General features: G+C 41.0%; 1 protein-coding gene across 4 annotated transcripts; it reads right to left on the bottom strand.

The window, feature by feature from the left end:
• Window positions 1-643: 643 nt before the first annotated feature.
• On the bottom strand, window positions 644-25,401 carry FCRL1 (Fc receptor like 1). Of its 4 annotated transcripts, none has more exons than XM_017503727.2 (11): window positions 25,185-25,401; window positions 11,738-11,758; window positions 8,489-8,755; window positions 6,998-7,285; window positions 6,536-6,814; window positions 6,083-6,199; window positions 5,005-5,032; window positions 3,508-3,596; window positions 3,224-3,286; window positions 2,527-2,558; window positions 644-1,304 (listed from the first exon to the last, which is right to left on the bottom strand). In XM_017503727.2, exons 1-11 carry the CDS (start codon window positions 25,213-25,215, stop codon window positions 1,233-1,235), a joined length of 1,287 nt encoding a protein of 428 aa, XP_017359216.1. In that variant the 5' UTR covers window positions 25,216-25,401; the 3' UTR covers window positions 644-1,232. The 4 variants fall into 4 exon arrangements, with proteins under 4 accessions (XP_017359216.1, XP_017359217.1, XP_017359220.1 ...); XM_017503728.2 differs by having other exon boundaries at window positions 2,527-2,555; XM_017503731.2 differs by having other exon boundaries at window positions 8,489-8,640; window positions 25,185-25,264.
• Between the last annotated feature and the right edge of the window lie 2,589 nt (window positions 25,402-27,990).

The following is a 27,990-nucleotide window of genomic DNA, read 5'->3' as shown; positions in this document are numbered from 1 at the left end:
AGAACAGATATTCTCCTCAAGTACACATGAATCATTCTTCAAGATAGATCATATGTTAGGTTACAAAATAATTATTAATAAATTTAAGAAGATTGAAATCATATCAAGTATGTTTTCCAACCACAATGTTATGAAATTAGAAATATGAACAGGAATATTGTAAAATTTATAAATATGTGAAAATCAAACAACACATGAACAATCAATGGTTTGAAGAATAAGTCAAATAGAAAATTATCAAAATTTCAAGACAAACGAAAATGAAAATACATTCTAAAATTTATGACATGGAGCAAAAGCAGTTCTAAAAGGAAAATTTGTAGCAATAAATGCCTAAGTTAAAAAATAAGAAATACCTCAAATAAACAACCTAACATAATGCCTCAAGAAACTCAACAAAGAAAAACCAATTAGGCCAGAAATTAGTAGAAGTAGGAAAATAACAAAGGTTAGAGCAGAAATACATAAAATAGAGACTAGAAAAAACAATAGAAAACATCAATGAAACTAATGGTTGGCTTTTGAAAAGATGAACAAAATTGACAAACTTTTAGCTAGACAAACTTATAAAAAGACTCTGTCTCAAATAAAAAATAAAATAAAATACAGACTTCAAACCATATTACTACAATTTCAAAAATTGTGTGAATCAAAGAAGACACACTGTATTCATAAAACGTTTAGAGGCTGTAATAGATAATTTTGGATGCAGTGTAGGTTGGCCTATATACACAAAATAGGTCAAATTAAGTGTAATCACAATAACTTTTTATGTAACTTTGTTTTAAATATAAATTGGTAACAATGACTCAAAATAAATAGAGTCCTATTTTAGGTGGAAACACGACAATCCATGTAAGTGGCAGGGCTGGAGTTCTGTGTTGCCTGGGCAGAGAAAGCGCTTAGACCTAATGATGGGCACAGCTCTCTACTGAGGAGTCCTGCAGAATCACGAACCTTGAGTTCATGTGCTCTAAGCTTCACTGTGCCTCCACCCCAAGATCGCAATTTCTTTTATTCCATCTTGTTTAGTCTTGTAAACAGAGAAGCATAATTTGACCTGTTCTCAAAGGAGGCAGCAGGAATCTGGTTCTGATAACAAAGTTCCCGTTGGAGAATGGCACCCGGAAGAGATATACCAGAAAGCTGATGCTCCAGGATCTCTGAAGAACATATCAGGTCTGAGGCTCGGTGTCATGGATGGTTTTCAAAGAGCAGAATTTTCCATAACCTTACACAGCGTCTTCATAGTCCACATCTGTAATGCTTGCTTTCCTCGGCCTGGCATAGATGTCTATGGAAACCTGGAAGCAAAGGTTAGCACTGAACAGGAAGTCAAGGAAAACATGCCTCCACTGGTCCTCTTCCCCAGTCAGTTTGATGCATCTTATCATGGCACACCACACAACACAAAAATCAGGGCCTCTTGAAAAAGTGTGGTCCAAGGCCAGCATTTTCAGAGTGCCCGTATCCCACTGGTAGACTAAAACAATGCTCCTGACAAGCTGCAAACTGATGCAAACATGCAATGCCTTCCCGCATTCTTTTTTTTTTTTGAGATGGAGTTTCGCTCTTGTTACCCAGGCTGGAGTGCAGTGGCACGATCTTGGCTCACCGCAACCTCCACCTCCTGGGTTCAAGCAATTCTCCTGCCTCAGCCTCCCGAGTAGCTGGGACTACAGGCGGCGCCACCGTGCCCAGCTAATTTTTGTATTTTTAGTGGAGACAGGGTTTCACCATGTTGACCAGGATGGTCTCGATCTCTTGACCTCATGATCCACCCACCTCGGCCTCCCAAAGTGCTGGAATTGTAGGCGTGAGCCACCGCGCCCAGCCCCTTCCCTCATTCTTATGGGCCATTATTAGGGAGGCCCATGGGCTGTCATTTTTTAAAAGGTTGCCAGATTTTGTGTTAATAAACTAAATTTGGCATGTCACTGGAGTTTGCCAAGGATTTGAATTTTGTCCTGAGATGCTTGGCTGCCACACTGCACTAGATAAAACTGCAAAGCACCTACTACCTTTGCACACATGCACAGAATTGGAATTTCTGCAGTTTTCAGAGAGTATTTTTGTATCATTGGTGATATCTTGGATTATTCCAAGTTAACCAATTACTGATTTTTAATGACACAAATTACTATTAGCTTAGCTTTGTTCAATATTAATTTAGTTGCTGTGGATTGTTTGGCTAACCTTATAAAGTGATGGATGTACGGCTCAACAATATTTTAGGATAAAGATTTTCAAAGAAATAGAATTTTTAGACTAGGTATGCACTGCATTTTAACTAAAAATCATTCATGTGTCCATTGCTAAAGTAAATATGTTTGTAAGCCTCCAAAATTTCCTTGTACAATGACACCTTATTGTTGTAATTACGTGTTTTTACCTCCATTGCGTTGGGAGGTAGGAAAGAGGTAGATCATGGGATTTTTGCTCTAAGTGGCTATAATTTAAGAAGTTTGAGAGCCAGGTCCCAGAGGAAAGAAAGAACATGGAGAAGAGAACCACAAAGACTCTTACCTTGTCCTCCCTATGTGCCCCTGGGGTTTCTGCTGTAGAGAAAAGGTAAGTGATGTGAGATTCCACTTATATTTAAAGTCCTTCACTAAACTCGTGTTAAGAAAAGCTTCTTTCTCTCCCATCTATTTCCCATGAGTTGATTTCCATTCATGTTTTCTGTCTTGCTTTTCTGTTTATCACAAATATGATTCCCTTAGTAGCCAGAGGAAAATTGGCAGCCTGGGGCTGGGGGGGAGGGGGTAAGTGGGCCTCCTATGCCAGCTGTGATGGGGTTATGAGGAGTGTGTCATGCTTACTCAAAGAGGGAAGGCAGAAGCCATCACCTCTGATGCTGCCACATGATGAGGAGTAAGGCATAAAATGTAGGCCTTACAATGACACCTTATCGTAACTACATGTTTTTACCTTCAATGTGTTGGAAGCAGGGAAGAGGTAGACCATTGGATTTTTGCTCTTGCTAAGTGGTTGTAATTTAGGAATTTTGAGAACCACTCCCCAGAGAAAAGAAAGGACCTTAGCATCAGCTCTGGGCTCTACTCAAGGTAGCTCCAGACCAAAGGACACCCTCCAAGTACACACAGTGATGCTCGCAGCCTTCTGCTCTGAAGAATGCTGTTATCTGATATGCACAGCCTGATTGTTCTCTTTGTTCCAGGAAAGACAAAAGTCAGAGACAAATGTATTCCCCATGTCTCACCTGCTGCTGACTGCTGGTTATAGTACACCAACGAATAAACCTCGTCCCCACGCACAGCATTCGCTGCGAGAGAAGGAAGGAGACATCATGACACAGCCCCTGATTACTGTCTTTCAAATTACTCCCTACCATCCACCAGTCACAGCCATGAAGACAGATGAGTCATTTGTTTGTAGCAGAGGCTGGGACACAGCAAAGTCAGGTTTGGCTAGCAGATGTTATCCCATTGTCCCTTCTCCGGCTTGCTCTACCAACTTTGGTGCGAGTCATTTGGGAAGGCTCACCATTTTCATATACAGGCTGTAGCTGCCCTGGGGTAGGTGAGTTTGAGTTGAGGCAGGTGAACTCTTGGGGTACAGGGCTGGGAAGACTCCTGCAAACACAGAGACACATGTTATTTATCTGAAATTGCATCCCAAATAATGCAGCTATTGCATTGAAGAAGAGAAGCCTGTAAGAAATGGTCCTGAGCAGAACACTAAATTATAGGGAAATGATCAGCTAGAAGGCACGGCAGGGTGGTATGAGCCCTGGCCCTGTGCATAGGCTGAGTGGGGCACTGCAGAGCAGGTACCAGAGGGTAACTCCATGGATATAAGGTTCTCTTCTGACTGGCTCACTGTGGTACTGCCCATTCCTAGAATAGTGTCATTCATATCATGAGTGCTCCCTAAATATTAAATGAATAAATATTGATTCATTCCAGACAGAAAACACTTTGCTGGGCAGAATAAGCAACTTGAGGAAAGGGCAGAAGAAAATGGTTCTTCATGGGCAGGTGCCAAAGAGTGCTACTCTGATTTGAAAAAAATATCTGTTTATTGTTGGCATAAATGATAATACATTATTTTTTAAAGTCAACTAAACATTGGTATCTCTAGATGGAAGTATTTTTAAAAAATATTTTCCTCCTCTAAACATCTAAAGAACTTCATGGATAACTGTTCAGTATGTTTATTCCTGTCCGTCTTACATTCCAGAAATGTGCATGTATCTTACCTACCCTAAAATACTTTCAAACTCTCAAGAGCTTTTTATATTTCACACCTCTCAGCACTCAACAGGATGACTTACAGATCCTCAAATATTGGTTGATTGATTGAATTAATGCATGATCCTGCTGATAGCAATGTGATTTTATTCATTTATTTATTCATTCATGCATTTATTATTTATTATTTCATTTATTATTAATTCATTCATTTATATTTATTTATTTGAGACGGAGTCTCGCTCTGTTGCCCAGGCTGAAGTGCAGTGGTGCCATCTCAGCTGACTGCAATCTCCGCCTCCCGAGCTCAGGCGATTCTCGTCCCTCAGCCTACTGAGTAGCTGGGACTACAGGTGCGCACCACCACAACTGGCTAATTTTTTGTATTTTAGTACAGACGGGGTTTCACCCTGTTGCCCGGGGCGGTTTGGATTCTGGAGCTCAGGCGATTCACCCGCTGTGGCCTCCCAAAATGCTGGGATTACAGGCGTGAGCCACCGTGCCTGGCTGCAATGTGATTTTAATATTCTGCAGGGGTGTGGAGTGGGATCAATAGGAAAAATAATGAAAAGATTTATCATTAAGGTACGAAATCTAAAAGAAGGGAAGTGACAGTGAATTGTTCAAAGTTGCCAGTAGGAGAACTCAGGAGTGCACTTTGAGTATAATAAAATAGGAAAAAAAAAAAGAAAGAAAGAAAGAAAGAAAGCTGAGGAGAGAACAAATCTAAATCTATTTTTAAAATCAATTTTTCTGCATTATTGGCACATATGAAGAAAACAGGCCTCACCTGAGTGGTTCCCTGGCTGAACGTCTTCCTGCAAGACAAACAAATGAGCATACACATAAATGAAGGAACCTCACTGTCAGTGCTTTTGTATACCCTGTGCAGGGATGTCCCTCATGCTCAGATGCCCACTGTGGGTGCCACTGTGTGCCCAGAAGACATCCTGGCAATCATTTACAGAGCCTTCATTTCACAGACAGAAACTCGGGTCCTGAATAATTAAGTGAGCTTCCCAAAGCCAATTAGTACCAGATCTAGGACTTGAGAGCCAAGTCTCTGAACTCCTACACGTATTGTATGTTTTGGTTTTGTTTCACAACCACACCACCCAATCTTATTGTGACATAAGTTCTTGGAGGCAGGTGCTGCCACAATCATGCTATAGATGGCGTGAGGTACCGAAAGATGTCAGAAAAGCTTGGAGTTGAAATGGGAATCGTAGTGTCCTCTCTTGCCTTGTCTCCAACTTCCTCAGTGAACGGGAGACCAAGGTTAAATATATAAATAAATATATAATTACCAGTTGTGATAACGTGTGAATCTAACAACTTGAAACTCATAATAAGAGAGAACTGCTGTGGGCTGTGCAGGCCAGGTGAAGCCTCTTGGACAAAATGACATTTCAGAGGAAAAGTGAGAAAGTTCCAGCAGTAAGTAGAATGTGTAGATGTGTGAATGTGCATTTCAGAGAAGAAAAAGCATGTGACAATACTTGAAGGCGAATCAGAATTGATGCACTGACGTTAGCGCTGGGATAGCGTCAGGATAGCTGGAACTGCTGACTGTATTTCTCTTCTGTGGCCAATTATTTTGAGTAGTACATTTTTGTATAAAAATTAAATCCCAGAAGCACAAAATATCACTTGAACTTCAATTAATAGCACACGGGGGATGGAGAACTTTACAAAACTTTACACTATGTTAATAGGCACCATTCCTACCTGCTGGGGTTGTGGGCAGATTCATAGGCAAGGTGGCTAAGGGCATATACATCTTTTGCAGTATACATGTCACAATTTCAGCCTATTTCAGTGAAAACAAAGATCACAGTAACAAAATGCCACTCTCCTTAAATACTAACCTATTTTTCTTTTGAGACCATAGCAAAATAATAAGGCCACGGTGACAGGTCCAAGGGTGCCGAGCAGCCCCTCAATGACTCTTGAGGTAATATGATTGCTTCTGTCTCCTGTAGGCACTAGAGGGAGAGACTTGTGCATGATCTGCTGGGAGGAAGGGCTTGGGGCTTAGAGAGCAGACATCTTGGGTGTGGGTTGTGCCCAAGGTCTGCTCTTCCAAGTGGGGATTTATTTATTTGTCTAGGGACTGGTGGCTTATCACATTTATGAAAAGAGAAGAGCAACACCCAAACTTAAGTTCTCCATGCCTCTCCGATACATCACTCATAACAGCACCTCACCCAGAAGCCCCACCTTTGGTAGCACACCCCCAGAAGCATAGTGGCGTCAGCAAAGCTCTCCCAGGATGCTGGGAAGGAGACATTGACCAAGACACTCCAGAGCCTGAGCTATACCTATGAAGTCGAGTGTCACTGCTTCACTGCGCTGGGCCCCCAGGCCATTGTTGGCCTCACAGGAGTAGTTTCCAGAATGTTCTGCAGTCAGGGAGAGGTTGAAGGAGGCTCCTCCTCCAGAGGGGGCCGAGCTGCTCCCAAAGGTGACATCCTCATGATAAAACCAGTACAGGATTGGGGGAGAGCCTCTCTGGGCCTCACAGTGAAGTTCCAGCACATCCCCCACCACAGCCTCAGCTCTGGGAGCCCTGAGTGTGAGGATGGGGCGAGACACCGGAACTGAGGGAGACAGTAGACTGTAAGAGAAGGTCTCTGACAATGCAGCAAACTCTAAATCCCTACCCACTGATGCTCAGCCCCACTGAACTTCCTCAGCATGCCCCAGGGAAACTTTGTGTGCCCCGGGGAAGCATGGAGCCCCCTTTGAGACCAGCTGGCCGAACAGAGGGTAGTGGAACTTACTTCTCACAGTGATGCTCACCAGCCCACTGGGGCTGGGATCATAGCCATTTTCGGCTACACAGTAATATTGCTCAGCATCGCTCTCCCTCACTGTAGGGATCTCATACTCTGCTGTCAGTGAACGCTGGGTCTTTGTCTGAAGGTTTAAACCTGTGGCCCCTTTGTACCAAAGGAAGGTGATATTTCCTGTGCCCATAGCGACTGAGCAGATGAGGACCAGCCTGTCTCCCTCCATCACCTGTCCTCCTGGGGGCTGAGTCTCCAAGCTCACATCAGCGACAGGGATTCCTGTGTGAACGCAAGATGACATAGGAAGACCCTGAGTAGGGAGAGTTTCAAAGATAGTAAGTAGATGTGACAGTCCTGAAAGCAAAGGCCATGAGTGAACTCAGTGATGTATATACCTTAGTTTGGGTGAGGGGGGAAGGGGCCTGCTGATTGTTTGTGTTGATGGTGGTAGGATAAGAAAGACACCCTAGTGTTACCACAGAGGGTGTAGCATCACCTCTCTCCCTAGAACAATGTGACTTCCATGACCCTACTCTCTCAAACTTTCATTTTTTTCAAGGCACAATAATATAGTGAAGTGATCATAAGTCCAAATTGTAAATCAAACTGCCTTATTTGAAGAGGGGTTCCAACTCTTTCACTTCCTGTGTGTGCTTGATCAAATTACTCAACTTCTCTGAGAAACAATTTCCCATCTGTATGTAAAGGAGAGCTGGTAATGATAGTTATCTTCTGCAGTTGGATGGTTCAATTACCCAATATCTGTGAAACACTAGGATAGGGCCTGCCATGTATAAACTAAACTGCTCAGTGACTATTGTGGTGGTGGTGGTGGTGGTTCAGTTTCACCAGTATTGAGTTTTTAGCAATTGTGGGAGAGCACAGCCTTTTGGAGGTATTAGACATTTGCTTCACAGCACCATAGAATGGGAGAGGATGTTGGAAATGTCAACATTGACGTGGAATAACACGATGAATTACAAAGCACTCTTTCCTATGTATTTTTTTTTAATCAAGCCCCAACTGCCCTTCCATAAGGCCGGCTCCAGTAACCTATTCTATACATTCCTTCCACAAAAGCTTTCCGAGCACCTCAGTCCTATTTCTCCCTTCTCTGTAGTCTTTGTCAACAGCCAGACCTCCACAATGCAGCATCACATATTTCACCCTAGTTATTCAGAGTGCTGGCTGAGCATCCACTTCGTGTAGTCAGGCACCAAGTATTGTGCAGCTCTTCCCCCCACACCCTCCAGCACAGTGAAGACACACCATAAGGGTTTCCTAAGTACTCTCTGTTTGCCTGAATGGAAACAGAGTGAATAATGGAAGATCCCCTAAGGATCCTGAAAATAAGAGAAACTAAAAAATATCTTTCAAACAGCTCCTACTCTTGCAGAGGCAGAATACGTAACAGTGAGGATTAGCCTCTTGCCTCTGCCCTTCTCAGCCAGTAGGGGACAGACTGACCCCACTGCCACTCACTTTGCACGTTTATCTGGGATATCGGGCTCCTCAGGACTTTGGATGGCATTGCCTGTGCCTCGCACCAGTAAGACCCTGAGTCTTCTTTCCACATGGCGGTGATCTCGAGCTTGGGGGAGCTGCTCCAGCCCTGGCCCAAGGCCCTGGAATCTCTGAAGAAGCAGAATTGGAACTGGGCATTTAATGTCTGTAGAGAGTGCATCTTACAGGTCAGGGTCACCGGGCTCCCCTCTGTGGGGCGGGAGGGGCTGGCTATCAGCAACAGCTCTAGAGAGAGGAATTAAACACAAATGTTTAATAGGGTTCAGAGTTTCTGGTAAGAGGCACTTTGTGTCTCAGCACTTGCAGACAAGACTCAAAGAAACAGTTGACACACAGGCCACCCAACATGCCTCCACCAGCCCCTGGTGGCCCATGGCTTTCCTATGCCATGAACTCACCCTGCTCACCCCTGGCACATCCTGCCCCTGTGCAGCATTATCTTTCAGAGGCAACCGTTACCTGTGACTTGGATCTTACTATTTTTTGAAGTTTCTGTTCATAAACTAAAAACACCTTTCTTGAAGCCAGCCTAGTAATATTGAAGACTGTCACTGGAGTTGGCACTGGAGATGGTGAAGCTTGATGTTTTATTCAAAGTGAGTATCTTTCTTTTATCCTTGTAAGCCACTTTCATTCTCATCTTCTGTTCCCTTTCCCCTGGCATCTCAGAACCACACTATCTTTTTCAAAAACAGAACATGGGACCTGCAGGGTTGATCTGTCCAGGAAAGACATAGAAGAATCCAATCCCCTCATTGCTGACTCTGTCTTGCCTCTATTGTTGCTATTTCTCTTTGAATAAATGGGGTGTATTTCCTTGGAAATACCCAGTACCCACCATCTACACAGCTCAGCTCCCTTGATCTGGGGCTTCTGTACAAACCTCTGCAGAAACTATGACCTAAGGAGCTAATTTAATTCATACCTTAAACCTCAGGGATGTGTCCCTTTGGAGTGTTAGGGGCTCTTTTCTTTTTCTTTTTTCTCCTTTTTTCTTTTTTCAAGACAGGGTCATGTTCTGGCTCTCAGGCTACAGTTCAGAGATGCAATCTCAACTCACTGCAATCTCAACCTCCTGGGCTCAAGCAATCATCTCACCTCAGCCTCTCAAGTAGCTGCAACTACAAACACATGCCACCAAGCCCAGCTAATTTTATTTATTGTTTTGTAGAGACAAGGTCTCATTATGTTGCTCAGGCTAGTCTCGAACTTCTGGGCTGAAATGATCCTACCACCTTTGCCTCCCAAAGTACTGAGTACAGGTGTGAGCCACCACTCCTGGCCTGGGACTCTTTTCTGGTGATAAAGATGGTTGAAGTTGTGCTCTTCTCTCTCTTCATCTCCGCAACTTGCCGTAGCCCATAAAAGTGTCACAATCCCTAATAGCTGTGGGCTGTTGGGGCATTTGTTTATTCAACTCTCAGAGACTCTGCCCCTTGGAAAATGTTGGACTTTCCCTAAGACAAACCTCCCTTCTTCACCAGATGAAAACGACAAGTGTTTTGGATTACTGAGGGTGATTCCTAGTTCAGTATCTGTAATCTCTAAGCTTTTCTGCTGAGATGTGCTTTTTGAAAAAACCTTTTAAACATCAGTTTCATCCATATATTTTCTTTGTCCTGAGGCATAGAATATCTTAGAGTCACTGTCTTTTCTTGGAAAACGGTAGTACCCAGGAGACTGACCAGTAGCACAGCTCTTGGAGCTAAGCAGGACAATAAATGAAAAAGGCATTTAGGCCAGGCATGGTGGCTCATACCTGTAATCCCAGCACTTTGGGAGGTTGAGGTGGGTGGATCACCTGAGGTCAGGAGTTCAAGACCAGCCTGGCCAACATGGTGAAACCCCATCTCTACTAAAAATACAAAAATTAGCCAGGCGTGGTGACATGCATCTGTAGTCCCAGCTACTTGGGAGGCTGAGGCAGAGGAATCACTTGAACCCAAGAGGCAGAGGTTGCAGTAAGCTGAGATCACACCACTGCACTCCAGCCTGGGTAACACAGTGAGACTCCGTCTCAAAAAAAAAGGGGTCAGGGGAGCATTTGGGCATCTGTAACCCACTTTTCTCAGTGGGGCTAGGGTGGTGATGAAGTAGGAAACCGGAGAGGGCAGACTGCAAGGGTTTGGAGCTCAGTCTTACAGCTCAGAGCTTGCTTCAGATAATTCTCCGACAGCAGAGACCACCTGGAAAATACCTGGTGACAGAAACTTGGTTTCCTCATCTTTGATATGGCTTTGGATTTCTGCTTAGGCTGGGACTGGACACTTGAGTTACGGGTAAAGATGAGAGCAGACACAAGGCATGCATGGGATTAACACAAGTCATGAGTTAGGCTTGGGCAACCATTAGCTAAGGAACCTAGAAGGCTAGATTGACTCGGAATCTCTCTGGCCACAGGAATTCCTAGTCTTGTGTTCCCTAGTTGCACTTGCAGCCTATGTTCTTGGGGTAGCAAGGCAATCTCTTTTAACTCTGTGGCTAGAATGTAATGTACAAGATAGCAGTCCTCACATTTTTAACACTGAGCGTGATCTTGTGTAGAGTCCTTGGTGGGGAGAGGAATTCCCTGCTCTCCCCCTCTGGTAAAAGTAAGACTTTGAATCAGGATCAGAGCAATGAAGTAAGTTTGCATAGACCAGAGTCTGAAAGAGAAAATGAGCTGGGGTAACACGTGTGGCTGCAGAGGAGGGTTAAAAAGAGGAAGGAGGTAGCAGTACTAATTTATTCCACACACGGCTGGAGGATTGACTCTAACGTTCTCCATGGATGCGGGATTTTGGCATTTCCTTCATCACCCCTGGTGACACACACAGCCTTGGAGCACAACTGGGAAGGGGAGCTCCTGAGGCTGGGAGGACAGAGATGCTTCTAGCATGAATCTTCAGCAGCCTTTGCCTTCCTCGTGTAAACAGCGTCTCCCTCCCTGTGCTGGGACTTCCCGGAAATAAGACTGTGCTCTTGAGAAGGCCAGAGCGAGACCTGTTCACCCCACTGAGCAGACACGTGTCAGGTGCAGAGGCTGAGGTAAAGACAGAGCAGCCCAGGCCCAAGGGAGCCACTGATGTTTGTACACCTCTGCAGCTGTCACCCTGATACGTCTTGGGCAGGGAGGGGCTGCTAAGACAGCAATCCTCAGGCCTCTTGTGCTGACCTAAGTATCAAAATACCCACAGACCCTGAAGAATAAAAGGAGGTGCAACTCACCAATGGCTTCACAGAGTGGAGCTAGGAGAGAATGCGGCAGAGATCAGTACAGAGCAGCAAACCCCACACATCTGCAAAGTCTAAGTTCTCTGAGGGATTCCCGACACCACACCCTCCATCCCTTGTGCCCTCCCTGCATCTCTCTCCTCCTCCCTCCTCCTCTCTCGCTTCTCCCCCTCCTTCTTTCATCTTCTCTTCCTCCCTCCTTATCCTACCCCCGCTTCTCTTCTTGCCCTCTGCTCCTTCCCCGCATTTCACGTCACTCACGGAGCACCTGCCCGCAGAACCACACGTGGATCTTTTCATGATCATAAGGTAATTGCCAGTGATTTTTGTTGGCTGTGATTAGGAGACGGCGTCTTTGCCAACTACCTAGCAGCTCCCTCTTCAAGCTCCTCCTTCCCACTCCCACCTCCTCCTCTCAAAAGTCTGGAGGATCCAGCTTTGGACTCGCTGTTTATGGGAACAAGAGTCAGGCAAGGAGAGTGCAAAGCCTCGGACTCAAGGCGTGGAGAGCCTTTGTTTACCAATTTCAGATCAGAGGAGGCTTAGGTCCAGAAAAGAAATTCAGATTTCTCCAAAACCTCTTCTGTCCTGAGGAGCTGACCATAATATTATGGCTCAATGATCAAAACATAATAATTCTGGGGAAAATGCAGACTGTGTAGCTGGATGACACAGGTTTGAGGACTGGCTCTTCCTCTTTCAAGCTGTGTGACTGTGGGGGGAAATGTCTCACCTCTCTGTGCTTTAGTTTCCTTGTCTATAAAGTTCAGATAACAGTAATACTACCTCACGGAGTTTGTGTGAAGATTAAATAAATTCATATTCTTAAGGAACTTAGACTAGTACCTGGAGTTTACTTATTCAGTAAACATTGTGTCATCATTATTACCTACTTTATCCAAGCTCGGTTTGAGATACTTCTTAGATTAATGTTTCCTTGAAACATTAGTTCCTTGGGTAGGAGAAAAGTATCAATCGGAGATAGCATAAAATCCTATTTTATATATTTATCCATACAACAAATAATTAGAAGTGCTCACCGTATGCCAGACATGGAGTGGTGGGAGTGAACATGAATGACAATCTTTGATGTCGAGAAATGTTTATTATAGTGGGAGAGAGTCAGTTTAAAAATAAGTATATAATATTTTTTTAGAGGGTGATTGGTGCTGTAAGAAAAGTCAAGCAGAGAAATAAGATACAGAACATTGTAAGATGGTCTTCACTGTTTAGATAGATTTAGACAGATTCAGTAAAAACCTAAATGAATCAGGAAACAAGTCTTCTGAATATTTGGGAAAGAGCATCCCTGGCAAAGGAAACAGCAAATGCAGGTATCCTGAGGATGAAATAAGCTCGTACAAGGAGGAAAGAGAAGGCAAGGGCGCCTGGAGCTGACCAGGTAAGGGGGCAGGGGTTAGTTACCAGTGCCTGAGAAATAGAAAAAATCCAGTCGTGGGCACTTTACGGACTTGTCAACAGTTTTGGATTTCATTCTAGGTGTGATGGGGAGCTATGGACAGTTCTTACTTAATTTACAATATCACTCTGACGCTGTGAGGAAGACAATATACAAGTGCAAGAAAGCAGGGAGAACATTAGTGGGAATTTAGTTTAGGAGAGATGGTGGCTCAGATTAGGCAGTGCTGGTGATAGGAAGTGGCCAGACGTTAGTATAAACTCTGAAAGCAGAATTCATAGGATTGGCTTATGATTAAATAGAAAGCTCAAAAGAAGAGAGAGGGGAATCAAGTATGACTCCTAGATTTTTGGCCACAGCAACTGGAAGCATGGTAGTGATGTTCAGATAAGGCGTGGGGGGAAATAGGTTCAGTTTTGTGGAGGTGGTGTACGGCTGGAAGATCAAGAGATCTGTTTAAGATGCCTGTTAAACACCTGATGGCTTGTTACGTCTGAGATGATTATTAAGATGTCTATTACACACCCGAATGCAGCTCAGTACATACAAGGTATTTAAAAGAGAGGTCAAAGCATTTAAGCTTACGATGCCGTATGAAGTGACATAATTATATAACTTGGGGAAGTGAGTATGGATGAAGTCTAGGTATCAACTTTGAGAAGGTCCAATATTTTGAGGTCAGCAAGGAATCCAAGCCAGATGCAGTAACTTATGACTGTAATTCCAACACTTTGAAAGACTGAGGAGGGAGGATTGTTTGAGGCTAGAAGTTTGAGACCAGCAAAACAAAACTCTTGTCTGTAAAAAAAAAATATATATATATATATATATATTTAAAAATATATATATAATATATATATATATATTTTTTTTTTGAGACAGAGTTTCACTCTTTTCACTCAAGCTGGAGTGCAGTGGCACAATCTTGGCTTACTGCAACCTCCACCTCTCAGGTTTAAGCGATTCTTCTGCCTCAGCCTCCTAAGTAGCTGGGATTACAGGCATGTGTCAAGACACCTGGCTAATTTTGCATTTTTTTTTTCTTTAGTAGAAACTGGGTTTCATCATGTTGGTCAGCCTGGTCTGAACTCCTGACCTCAGGTGATCCACGCACGTTGGCCTCTCAAAGTGCTGGGATTACAAGCGTGAGCCACCGCATCTGGTCAGAAAATTGTTTTAATTAGCCAACTATGGTTGCATGTGTCTCTGGTTCCAGCTACTCACGAGGCGGAGGCAGGTGCATCACTTGAGACCAAGAATTGAAGGCTGCAATGAGCCGTGACCATAGCACTGCGCTTCAGCTGGGGCAACAGAGGAAGACCTTGACTCTAAAAAAATTAAATAATTTAGCCAAGAGACTGAAAAGCAGCAGATACTGAATTAGAAAGAAAACCAGCAGAATATGATATCCCAGAAGCCAAGTGAAAAATGTTTCCAAAAAGAAGAGTGATCAAATGGCCCTGAGAAATTGAGTAAAATAAAAAATTAAAATTGACTCCTGGATGCAGCAACATGAAGATAGTTGATGCTTTTGCAAGAACAGGTTCAATGGAGTGGTAAGGATGAAAGATCGATTTAAGTGGGTTCCAGGAAGAATGAGGAAGAACTATAAGGACCTAGACCAGTTTACCAGGGATTAGGAATGGGGAAAGATTTACTGACTATAAGGAATTTAAGGCACAAGGAATTTTTTTTTTTTTAGATAGGGTCTCGCTCTGTCACCCAGGCTGGAGTGCAGTGGTGCAATCTCGGCTCACTGCAACCTCCACCTCCCAGGTTCAAGCAATTCTCCTGCCTCAGTCTCCCGAGTAGCTGGGACTACAGGCATGTACCATCATGCCGGATAATGTTTGTATTTTTAGTAGAGGTGGGATTTTACCATCTTGGCCAGGCTAGTCTCGAACTCCTGACCTCAAGTGATTCACCTGCCTCAGCCTTCTAAAGTGCCGGAATTACAGGCGTGAGCCACTGTCCCAGGCCAGGGAATTTTTGAAGACATGAAAATGTCCTGTGTTTTTATTCTTCTAGTGGTTATATGGCTCTAAACCTTGGTCAGAAATTATAGACAGTGTTTCAAAAAAGTAAATATTAATGTATATAAATTAAAAGTAAATTTTAAATAAATAATGAGAGGAGGTGAAGCAAAAACAGCAACTCGCTGAAAACTTTATTTTTTTCTTTTATTTTTTTAAGACGGGGTCTTGCTCTGTCTCCCAGGTTGGAGTGCAATGGTGCTATCCAGGTTCACTGCAGCCTTAACCTCCTGGGCTCAAGTGATCCTCTGACCTCAGCCTCCCACGTAGCTGGGACTACAGGAATGTGCCACCATGCCAGGCTAATTGTTTATTTTATTTATTTATTTTTTGTGGAGATGAGCTCTTGCTATGTTGTCCAGGCTGGCCTCAAACTTCTGGTGTCAAGCGATCCTCCCGCCTCAGCCTCCCAAACTGCTGTGATTACAGCAATGACCACACCTGGTGCCCTGAAAACTTTATAAATGGAGACAGAATAAATGGTGCAGTAAACAGAAGCCTATTTCTATTATTTGAAGAGAATAGACATTGTCAGTGATGTTGGCAAGATAGCTGACTAGAAGCATCTGTTACACATCCCCTTCCCTCCCAAAAAAAAAGACTGAAACAATAAGGAAGCAACTACACTTTGACTGCATTGTCTGCAGGAGAGCCCTGACGTACATACAGCAAGAAAGTGGCAGAAACCTATGGGGCACAGAAACTCAGGATGGCTACATAAAGAAGGGAATGGAACACCCTGCCTCTGCAACCCTGTCTCCTCAGTCAGGATCAGCTTGGAACCCAGGCGGGGATTCAGTCCTAGGAGGGGCTTTTTCCTGAAAACAAAGGTAAAGAAGTTCCCCAGAAGCCCTGATTATATCTGTGGACACTGGTAGTCTTTGTCGCTGGAGAATCCTACAGTTCTCATAGCCCCTAAGTCCAGTTTTGGAAGCTGCCCAGAGTTCATATGGGTGCATTATTCTAGAGAAAGAGCCCGTACTGTGGCTCCTCCCAGCCGCGTGACCCACGCCACTACTGCTGCTGCACAGCACCGTCTTGAAACTAGAGCAACTGCTAGAGTGTGTTCTGTTCTTGGGGGCGGTAGTCACTGCATCTCTTCATCCCTGAGGCCTCACCATCATTGCATCATGCTCACATGCAGTAGTCCACCATTTACTAGCCAAGCTGCCCAGCTTCCTAACCCATGAGAACAAGCTGTCTAGGAAGCACTCCATTTTCTCCATCCTAATGGCTTCAGTGCCCCAACCCAGGGACTCAAAACCTAGGCTCAGTGAGATAGCTGTGATCCTGTCACTTCAGTCCACAGTCCACATGACATTCTGCCCTGCCAAGGACTAGGCAGTCCTGCCCAGAGGGCAAGTCAAGCCTTATCCAGCAGACCAGCCATGTGCCTGCCTCCTTGGCATATGGCCCAGTCAGGTATCCTGTCCCTAGGGAAGTCACAGCTGAGCCAGCAGACCAACTGTGTGCCTTCTTGGTGTGAAAATCATCCTGACACCTCACCCCTGGGGAAACACAGCACTTGCCAATCTGTATTATTCTGCCCTTCTGGGTCAAACAGCCTAAGTGTTCTACCTGGATCTGAACTAGCCCTCTGGAGCCTGAGCTGCTGACGCACACCATCTCCTTGGGGAGTGAAGCCAACATGCACTGTTCCCCGCTCTCCAAAGCCCAATACATAGCTGCATGCCATTACCATTCCCAGGTCTTTGCTGTCACTACAGCTGGCATCATAGAGCTGGGGCCACTACTGTGTCCCACCACTCCAGGGGCCAGAGTCACCACTATGTAATACACTCTTTCCTGGTGCCTAAGTTGCCACTGTGTCCCATTGGCTTATAGCTATGATCTGCTTCCCAGTGTCTGAGCCTTTGGAACACCCTTTATCCTTAGAGCCATGACAATGCTGTGCCTTGACCCCTAGGATCAAAGTCACAGCTATAACCTAGCCCCTTGGGCCTGAGATACTGAGGAGTGCCTCAGAGTCACATTCTTTGGCTTGGTGGAAGAGCTGTGTCCATCTATGCCTAAGACAGTGAACCTGCATCTGGACACAGATCCACAGCAGTTCAACAAGACACTGAGTGCAGGACCACAACCACCTCAAGCATCTGTGTCCCGAAACACAGTTTTACCATGCCTGCCTGTGACCCATGCCAGGACCAACACCAAAAGAGATCCTCTCAGGAATGAGGGTCTACGAGGAAAAGAACAAGAAGATTCCTAAAGCTCTTGCCACTGAGAACTGTAACAATCTATCTTGTGACGCCACCGCCACCTTCACAGATTTCTACAGCCTAGGCCACTGAGGCACACACAAGCATTGCTGACATTGATCACTGCTGAAGAAATTACACAGAGACCACACTACTATCCTCACCTGAACCAAAGCCAATGCACCCTGCTCAGCTAAGAATCCATCTCTGCCCTAGGATCCATCTGAAAGTCTTTTGTTATAAAAGCCACTCTATAAAACTGCAAGAGGTGGCTTTTCCACCGGATGCACAAATATTAAAGCAGGGACATGACAAACGTGAAAAAGCAAGGAAACATGACCCCACTAAAAGAACACAATTATTTTCCAATAACTAACTGGAGATGTATTAATTTCCTAATAAAATTCAAAATTATAACCTTTTTTTAAACTCTCACAGTTGTGTTGGAGAATATTCTTTGTATCATATCTATGTCTTTTGAAAGGCAAAGACATATCCTTTCCTTTTTTTTTTTTTTTTTTGCCTGACACCACGCTGGGCTAATTTTGTTATGTTTTTACTATTTTACTTTAAGTTCTGGGGCACACGTGCAGAATATGCAGGATTGTTACATAGGTATACACGTGCCATGGTGGTCTGCTGCATCCATCCACCTCATCACCTACATTGGGTATTTCTCCTAATATTATCCCTCCCCAATCTTCCCACCCTCTGCTATCCCTCCACTAGGCCCCCACCACCTGCCCAACTGACCCAGTGTGTGATGTTCTCCTCCCTGGGTCCATGTGTTCTCGTTGTTCGACACCCACTTACGAGTGAGAACATGTGGTGTTTGGTTTTCTGTTCTCGTGTGAGTTTGTTGTGAATGATAGTTTCCAGATTCATCCATTTCCCTACAAAGCACATGAACTCATCCTTTTTTATGGCTGCATAGTATTTCCTGGCATATATGTGCTACAATTTCTTAATCCAGTCTATTGTTGATGGGCATTTGGGTTGGTTCCAAGTCTTTGCTATTGTAAACAGTGCCGCAATGAACATACATGTGCATGTATCTTTATAATAGAACAATTTATAATCCTTTGGGTATATATCCAGTAATGGGATTGCTGGGTCAAATGGTATTTCCATTTCTAGATCCTTGAGGAATTGCCACACTGTCTTCCACAGTGGTTGAACTAATTTACACTCCCACCAACAGTGTAAAAGTGTTCCTATTTCTCCACATCCTCTCCAGCATCTGTTGTCTCCAGATTTTTTAATGTCTATGGATTTTTTAATGATCAACATTCTAACTGGCATGAGATGGTATCTCAACGTGGTTTTCATTTGCATATCTCTAATGACCAGTGATGATGAGCATTTTTTCATGTTTGAGCACATGAATGTCTTCTTCTGAAAAGTTTCTGTTCATATCCTTTGCCCACTTTTTGATGGAGTTGGTTATTTTTTTTCTATGCATGTAAACCAGTAAATCTAGAAGAAATTTTGTATTATTAGAGTACCAGAAGGAAAAGATATAGGGAAAGTTATGAAAGGCATATTTGATAAAATAGTAGCTCAAAACTACCCAAGTCTTGGGATGGATATGGGCAACCAAATCTATGAAGCTCAAAAATCCCCAAATAGATTTAACCTGAAGAGGTCCTCTCCAAGGTACATTATAATCAAACCATTAAAGGTCGAATACAAAGAGAATTCTAAATACAGCAAAAACATAAAGTCACACATAAAAGAATTCTCATAAGAGTATCAGCAGGTCTATCAGCAGAAATCATGCAGGCCAGGAAAGAGTAAGATGATATATTCAAAATGCTGAAAGAAGAAACTTGCAGCAAGAATACTATACCCAGAAAAACTAACTGTCAGAAATAAAGGAGAAATAAAGTTTCACCCACAGAAGCAAAAGCTAATGGAATTCAAGACAACTAGACAAGCCTTAAAGTAACTGCATAAGAGAGTGTTCAAACCAGAAGTGAAAGGAAAATAATTATTACTCCATGAAAACATGTGAAAGTATACAATTAACTAATAGAGGAAAATTGATCATCAAATTCAGAAAAATCTCACTACTGTAATGGTGATGTTTAAGTCTTTCAAATATCTAGTATGATGGTTAAAAGTCAATATAGTTAATAATAACTATAGTTGCAATAAGTTGTTAAGAAATACACAATATAAAATGTGTAATGTAAAGCAACAAAAATATAAATTATGGGGCAATGGTAAATGTGTAGACCAAAGTTAAGTTGTTATCAGCTTAGTCTACTATAACTATAAGATGTTTTATATAAGCCTCATGGTAGCCACGAAGAGAAAATTGACAGCATGTATGCAAATGAGAGAAAAGAATCAAAACTTAGTGCTACAAAAAATCCACCAAACCACAGAGATAAGCAACAAGAAAGAAACAAAGGAATGAAAGATCTACAAAACAATTGGAAAATACTTGACAAAATGGCAGGAGTAAGCTTTTACCTATCAATAGTAATCTTAAATGTAAATAGATTAAATTATTTAATTAAAAGATATAGAGTGGCTGTATGGATTTTAAAAAACAAGACCCAACTATATTCTGTATTTCTATATTTGCCCATAAGAAACTCTACTGGTAAAGACACAAATAGAAAGTGAAGGGATGAAAAATAAATACCATGAAAATGGAGAACAGGAATAGCTATGCTCATATCTGATATAATAGAATTTAAGTCAAAAACTATAAAAAGAGATAAACAAGGTCATTGTAATGATAAAGGGGTGACTTCATCAGGAAGATATAACAATTTTAAACTTATATATATCCAACACTACAGCACCCAAAAATATAAAGAAAATATTATTAGAAGATGTAGACTGCAATATAATAATAGTAGGGGACTTTAACACTCCACTTTCAGTAATGGAAAACCATCCATAAAGAAAATCAATAAAGAAATATCAGATATAAACTACACTCTAGACAAAAAAGACCTAATGGAGTTTTATACAACATTTCACCCAAAAGCAGCAGAATTCACATTTTTCTCAACTGCACATGAAACATTCTCAAGGATAGATCAAATTTTAGGAAGCAAAATTCCTTAAATTCAAAAAATTGAAATCATATGAAGTATCTTCTGACAACAAAGGTATAAAACTTGAAATCAATAACAGAAGGTACTTCAGAAACTTCACAAATACATGAAAATTGAACAACGTGCTCCCAAAGAGCCAATGAGTCAATGGAAAATAATTAAAAGAGAAATTTTAAAATCCATTGAGACAAATAAAAATGGAATCACAACATACCTAAATCAGTGAAATATAGCAAAAGCAATTCTAAAAGGGAAATTTATAGCAATGAATGCCTATATCAAAAAAAGAAGAAAGATCTAAAATAGCTAACCTAAGTTTCACCTCAAGGAGCTAGAAAAACAGGAACAAACTCAGCCCAAAATTAGTAGAAGGAAGGAAATAATAAAGACCATGGCAGAAATAAATGAGATAGAGACTAGAAAAACAATACAAAAGATCAATGAAATGAGTCAGTTTTTAAGAAGATAAAATTGACAAACTAGCTAGACTAAATAAGAAAAAAAAGAAAATTCAAACAAATAAAATCATAGATAAAAAAGGAAACATTACATCACAGAAATACAAAGGATCATAAAAGACTATTGTGAGCAATTATATGCCAAGAAATTGGTAACTTAGAAGAAATAGATAAATTCATGTGTACATAAAACTTCTCAGGATTGAATTATGAAGAAATGGAAAATCTGAACAGACCAATAACAACTAAGGGAATTCAATCAGTAATAAAATGTATCCCATTAAAAAAAAAAAAAAAACCTAAAACCTGATGGCTTCACTGCTCAATTCTACCAAACATTTAAAAAACTAATACCAATTCCTCCCAAATGATTTCAAAAAAAATTAAAAGAAGAAAACACTTCCAAACTCATTCTAAAAGACCAATATTTATTTGATGCCAAAACCAGACAAAAACACAACAAAAAGAAAACTACAGGCAATATCTCTGATGGACATAGATGTACAAATTCTCAACAAAACACTAGCAAACCAACTTCAACAGAATGTTTTAAAAATTCCTTTACCATGATCAAATGGGATTCATTTCAGGGATGAAAAAATGGTTCAACATGCAAATCAATAAACATGATATTATCACATTAACAAAATCAAGGATAAAAAAACAACATGATCAATACATGGACAAAAAGCATTTGAAAAAATTCAACATTCATTCATGTTAAAAACTCTCCAAAAATTAGGCGTGGAAGAGATGTACCTCAACATAATAAATGTCATATATGACAAGCCCATAGCTAATATCATACTGAATGGGGAAACATTGAAAGCACTTCTCTAAAATCTAGAACAGGAGAAGGATGTCCAATTTTGCCATTTCTATTTAATATAATACAGGAAGTCCAAGCCAAAGTATTAGCCAGGAGAAAGGAAAAAAAGGGCATCCAAATTGAGAAAGAAGAAGTTAAGTTGTCCCTGATGGCAGATCAGATAATCTTATATATAGAAAACTCTGGACTCCACCAAAAAGTGTTATCTAACAAATGAATTCAGGGAAGCTGTTGGATACCAGATAGATAGATGGATGATAGATAGATAGATAGATAGATAGATAGATAGATAGATATATGATAGACAAATTAATAAATCAGGAGTGTTTCTATATACTAATAGTAGTATATAGTAGTGTTTCTGTATACCTGCAAAATAAATTAAGAAAACAATTTTATTCACAATAATTATTTTTAAAAAATACTTAGGAATAAATTTAACTGAAGAGATGAAATAGCTCTACACTGAAAACTATAAAACATTAATGAAAAAAATTGAAGAAGATGCAAATAAATTGAAAGATATCACATGTTCATGGATTGGAAGAATAAATGTTGCTAAAATGTCAATACTACCCAGAATACTCTACAGATTCTATGCAATCTCTATCAAAATACCAGTGACATTGTTTACAGAAATAGAAAAAAAAATCCCCCAAATTTGTATGGAACAACAAAAACAATAACAGCTCAAACAATCTTGAAGAAAAAAAGCTGGAGGTAGTACACTACCTGACTTCAAAACATACTACAAACCTATAATAATCAAAACAGCATGATACAGGCATAAAAACAGACACATAGACCAATGGAACAGAATAGAGAGCCCAGAAATAAATCCACACATTTATAGCCAACTGATTTTCAACAAAGGTGTTAAGAATACACAATGTGTAAAGGACAGGGTCTTCACTAAATAGTGTTAAGAAAACTGGATATCCACTTACAGAAGAATGAAATTAGATTTTTATCTCTCACCAGAGACAAAAATCAACTCAAAATGAATGAAAGACTTACATGTATGACCCTAAACTGAAACTACTAGGAAAAAACATGGGGGAAAGCTCTATGTCATCAGTTTGGCTATTGATTTTTTGGCTATAACCTCAAAAGCAAAAGCAATGAAAGCAAAAATAGACAAATGGGATTACACACAACCAAAAGATTTCAGCATAGCAAAAGAAACAATCAACAGAGTGAAGAGACAACTTACAAAATAGAAAAAAGTATTTGCAGTCAATACATCTGAGAAAAAGTTAATATTCAAAATATACAAGAAATTCAAACAACTCAATAGTAAGAAAACAACTCTATTAACAATGGTCTAATTCTCAGAAGAAGACATGCAAATGGCCAACAGGTATATGAAGAAATGTCCAACATCACTAATCATCAGGGAAATGTAAGTCAAAACCACAATGAAATATCACCCCATACCTGTAAGAATGACTATAAGCAAAAAGACCACAGATAACTAGTGTTGTCAAAGATGTGGAGAAAAGAGAATCCTTACATGCTGTTGGCGGGACTGTAAATTAGAAGAGCCATTATGGAAAACAGTATGGAGGCTCTTAAAATATAAAAAATTGAAATACCATCTGATTCAGCAATCCCACTGCTGGGCATGTATTCAGAGGAAATAAAAGCAGTGTGTTAAAGAGATCTCTGCACTCCCACATTTACTGCAGCACTATTCACAATAGCCAAGACAGGATCAATGTAGATGTTCATCAATGAATAAGCATATAAAGAAAATGCAGCATATATACTATTCAGCCATAAAAATTAATGAAATCCTATCATTTGCAATGTGGGTGAACCTGAATGGTATTATGTTAAGTGAAATGAGGTTGGCACTGGAAGACAAGTACTGCACTATCTTACTCACAAGAAGCTTGGGTAGTAGGGGGGAAGAAAGAATGAGAAAGTGTTGTTCAAGGAATATATAATTACACTTAGATATGGAGGAGTCCAGAATAGACAAATATAGAGAGACAGAAAGTAGATAATGATTGCATGTGGCCAGAGGATAGAGGGGTAAGGATAGGTGAAGGGTTGGAAAAAAATTGGGAATGCCTGCTAGGCATTGGGTATGGAGTTCTTCCTCAGATGATGAGAACATTCTAAAATTGTGGTGATAGTTGCACCACCCTGCGATTTTAATAAAAACCATTGACTTGTATAGCTTAAATGGGTGAATTGTATCATATGTGAATAATATTTCAATAAAGCTGCTTTTATAAAAGGTATTATAGCATGTTTATATGTTTATGGGAATAATTCAGAATGAAGAAACATATTGATGATGGAACAAAGTTTTTGAGAAAGTAAGAGGCTCACGGGCTCAACGCACAAGTGGAGCAGTCTTGTCATCAACAGGATGAGGGGCAATACATTCATGGTAGGGGAAGAGAAGGCAGCGCATATGAATGCAGAGGTGAGTGGGTCAATAGCAATAGAAAGATGAAAGAGTTTTCTTCTAGCTGCTTTTATTTTCTCAATGAAATGTGAAGCAAGATTATACAATGAGAGTGAACAGGGAAGTTTGAGGTGACAGGATAAGGCATGCAATAGCGATCACGGAGCAACATGGACTATGAACAAATAGGATGATTGCCTGGCATTGTTGTTGGCTACCTGAGATTCAGGGGTCCTACACTTAAAAAAGGATAAGTCATCAGGGTCTTGCCTTAAAAAAAAAAAAATCCCATTCAGCTGTTTATGCCAGGGAGTGAAGCAAGCAGAAGGGCATATAAACCAGGAGAGTGCTATGGGGAAAGAGAGATGAAGGTGTACTCAAGGGAGGGCTGTGGTGGTGAGCTGAAGAATTTGAGCTGAGTGCCATGAGACGGGAGCACATGAAGTGTACTCAGCAAAAATGGTGAAGTAGTCCTGGAGCAACTGGAAGACATGCTGGAGACAGAGCGTGGGAGAAAGTGAGCTAGAAACACAATGTAGTCGGGGGATACATGCTGAAAACAAAGGAGTGATGACAAGTTCTAAGGTCTGACGATGGGAATGGGGAGTCAGAAAGAGATAAAAGGAAATAATGTTGATAGTAAGAAGAGCAAGGAATTCAGAAGCTAAAAATTGTTATACAGATGGTTTTTTTTTTTTTTTTGCAGCTGTTGAAAACACTGAGAACAAAGACAATTATTGATGCTGAAGGAAGATAGTGAACACTCCCTATGAGATAAAACCGAAATGATAGTTTTCTTGAAAATTCTGGCTTGTTGAAGTATCTACAACTTTTTTGCCTAACTCTGAGCCCCCAGTGGAAGTAGAGATCTGAGCATCCCTGAGCATCAGCTGACAGAACCTTAGCCCTGAGAAGTCCTTACAGCTCTTCAGGAAGCAGAGCCCAAGTATGATCGCATCCTATAGCCTGCTCTGAGTCGTCCAACTCACCACAGATCAACAGCAACAGCCTTGGCAGCATGAGGACCAGGTCAGGGATGGTACCTAGAGATGCCTCTCATCAAAAAAAGAATGCACCTCAGAGTCGAGTGGCAGCAGCTCGTCAGAGGTTTGAGGAAGTTGGGATGGGGAGTTACCCTTCAGCAGAGCAGAAGAAGAAAGAAGAGCCCTCCAATGACCCGTCTGCATTTCCTCTTCTATGAAGGCTGAGAAAATTAAAGATACTCCTTTTTCAACTTAGTTTGATTCAACTCCACAAGTTGCACCTAGTACGCATCGCTATTTGAGGGACTTCTTCAAGAACGCATGTATCTCAAAGGAAGTTTCTTAAAGGCAGTTTCTTACTTTGATGAATCTCATTAGGTGATGGTCCTGTTGAAATTCATCTTTGATACATCTACAATACTTTTCACCTTTGTTAGGGCTGTCTCCTGGATTGTTTCCAATCGGCACATTCTTCTTTCTTAGCAATATAGGCCCACTATGCAAACTTTCTCTAGTGTAGTCACATTATGCAAGCATGTCAGTACATCTGAGAATAATGGGCTGTTACCCAGGTTATGTGTAGGGTCTGATCCTTGTTGCATATGATGACTTGTGTACAGGGTCAAGCTGTTCATACAGATATGTGTTTTGATATTTAAACTTTCATTGTACCAGTAAATGAGCATGAAATCACTGAAAAATAAAATCATGGCAAATTACAATCTGGAGGATGGTTCAAAATGAAATACAGAAAAGAAGCACATGCAAATTAGCTTCAGGGCACTTGAGAAGTGTTCACCATTAGTACTAACTCTGGCATTTATAAAATTGGCTCTGTTTTACCTCAAAATCAGGGAAACTATAATCTCTCCCATTGCTACCTTGAGCACATTAGGGCTACCAGTTCTAGGCAAGTGACATCTAGACTAGGGATTGGAGGAGAATAAACCATTCTTAATTTTCAACATTTCTTAAGTCTGTGAGTGTCTAGGATTAAGAATAACTAGAATGTGTGGAAGGTAAGCTCTTAGGGGAAAGATGCTATCAGGCAATGGTGTCTAAGTCCAGGTATCCAGTCCACTGAATAGGACTGAGAAAAGAAACTAGTGATCAGTGTTACACAAAACTAGAGGCAAAAGGGAGCAATGTTGGTAACCAGGCTAACAGCCCACGGAAAGTATTGAAAACAAGTAGATAGCCCATAGCTTTATTCATTGGCTTGGGAAAGCCTGTGTGGGGATAAGCTTGCTTAGTGCCAAGTTTCAGGACCAAAGCAAAAATTATCCTCAATGGGAATATAGAGCTCTCTAATCCAGGGTGTAAAGCTGTTTTTGCATGCAGCATGCTGTTTCATCTCTCACTTTTTCTTTTAATCTGTTGGGTTTTTTCAGTGTTTTAGTTGACACATTGTAATTGTACATATTCATGTGGTACAATTTGACATTGCAGTATAATACACATATATGTTGCACAGTGATGATCAAATCAGGGTGGTTGGCATATCCATTGTCTCATGCAGTTTACATTTCGATGTGGTGAGAACATTCAAAAGCCTCTTTCCCAGCTATTTTGTAATATATAATATCTTACTATTAACCATAGTCACCCTACTGTGCGATAAAAAACCCAAACCTTATTCTTCCTATCGATTGTCACTTTGTACACGTTGACCAATCTTTCCCTCTCTTCCCTCCCCCATTCCCTCCTCAGTCTCTGATAAACACTGTTCTATGCTATACTTCCATAATATCAACTTTTTATTTTTTTAAGACTCCACATATAAGTAAGATCATATGGTATTTGTCTTTCTGTGTCTGGCTTAGTTCACTTAACATGATGCCCTCCAGGTGCATTCGTGTTGTCATGAAGGGCAGAATCTCATTTTGCATGGCTGAGTGGTATTCTGTTGTGTATATACACCACATTTTCTTTATGCATTCATCTGTTGTTGGAGCCTTAGGTTGATTCACATCACATCTCTTCCTGTGCTCCTGTGTATCTTGCTCCTGTGCCTTCACCAGCTGTTCAGATTAAAATGTTTCCTCCTCCACAGATATAAAGGCTATAGCATTATTTGTTAAGCTCTCTCACACTTTTATTTTTATAATGTGATTGTTCATGCATGCAAAAAAAGTAACATGCATATAAATTATGAAATACTATGATGAAATGAAAAACCATGAGCCTATCCTCAGGCTGTTCAAGACCTTGAACATAACTAATATACATTGCATCTACTTGAGTGTGCCTCTGAATAATTTATTTATGTTCCTCTTTCTTAAAAAATCAGCGTATTGAGTTATAATTAATATACATTGAAATGAACCCATCATAAGTATATAATTCAATGATTTTTGACAAACATGCACAATGATGTGAATGCAATCTCTGTCATGATCTAGACCATTTCCATCACTTCAACAGGTCTCCTTGTGTGCCTTCCCAGTCACCCCAAATCTCCCACAACTAGGTAACTCTCCATCTGCTTTCTACTGATTAGATTTGCCTTTTCTAGAGTGCCCTATAAATGGAAACATGTAATATTTACCCTTTTGTTTCTAAGTTCTTTCCTTTGGCATAATATTTTTGGGATTTATCCATGTGTTATAAATAAAGTTGCTATAAACATTCATTCATGTACAAATTTAGGTAAGTATTCCAGAGTTAAATTATTGAGTGAAAATATGCTTATCTTTTCAAGAAACTGTTAAATTACTTGCCTAAGTGATTTTTACCATTTGATAATTCCACTAGCAGTCTGAATTCCAGTTTAACCAAACCCTCCCCAGCTCCTTTTTTCGGCCATTCAATG

This window comes from Cebus imitator, unplaced genomic scaffold (assembly GCF_001604975.1).
Source record: "Cebus imitator isolate Cc_AM_T3 unplaced genomic scaffold, Cebus_imitator-1.0 Scaffold313, whole genome shotgun sequence".
In the NCBI taxonomy this organism is placed as follows: domain Eukaryota; kingdom Metazoa; phylum Chordata; class Mammalia; order Primates; family Cebidae; genus Cebus; species Cebus imitator.
This window is presented reverse-complemented; position numbering and strand designations above follow the sequence as displayed.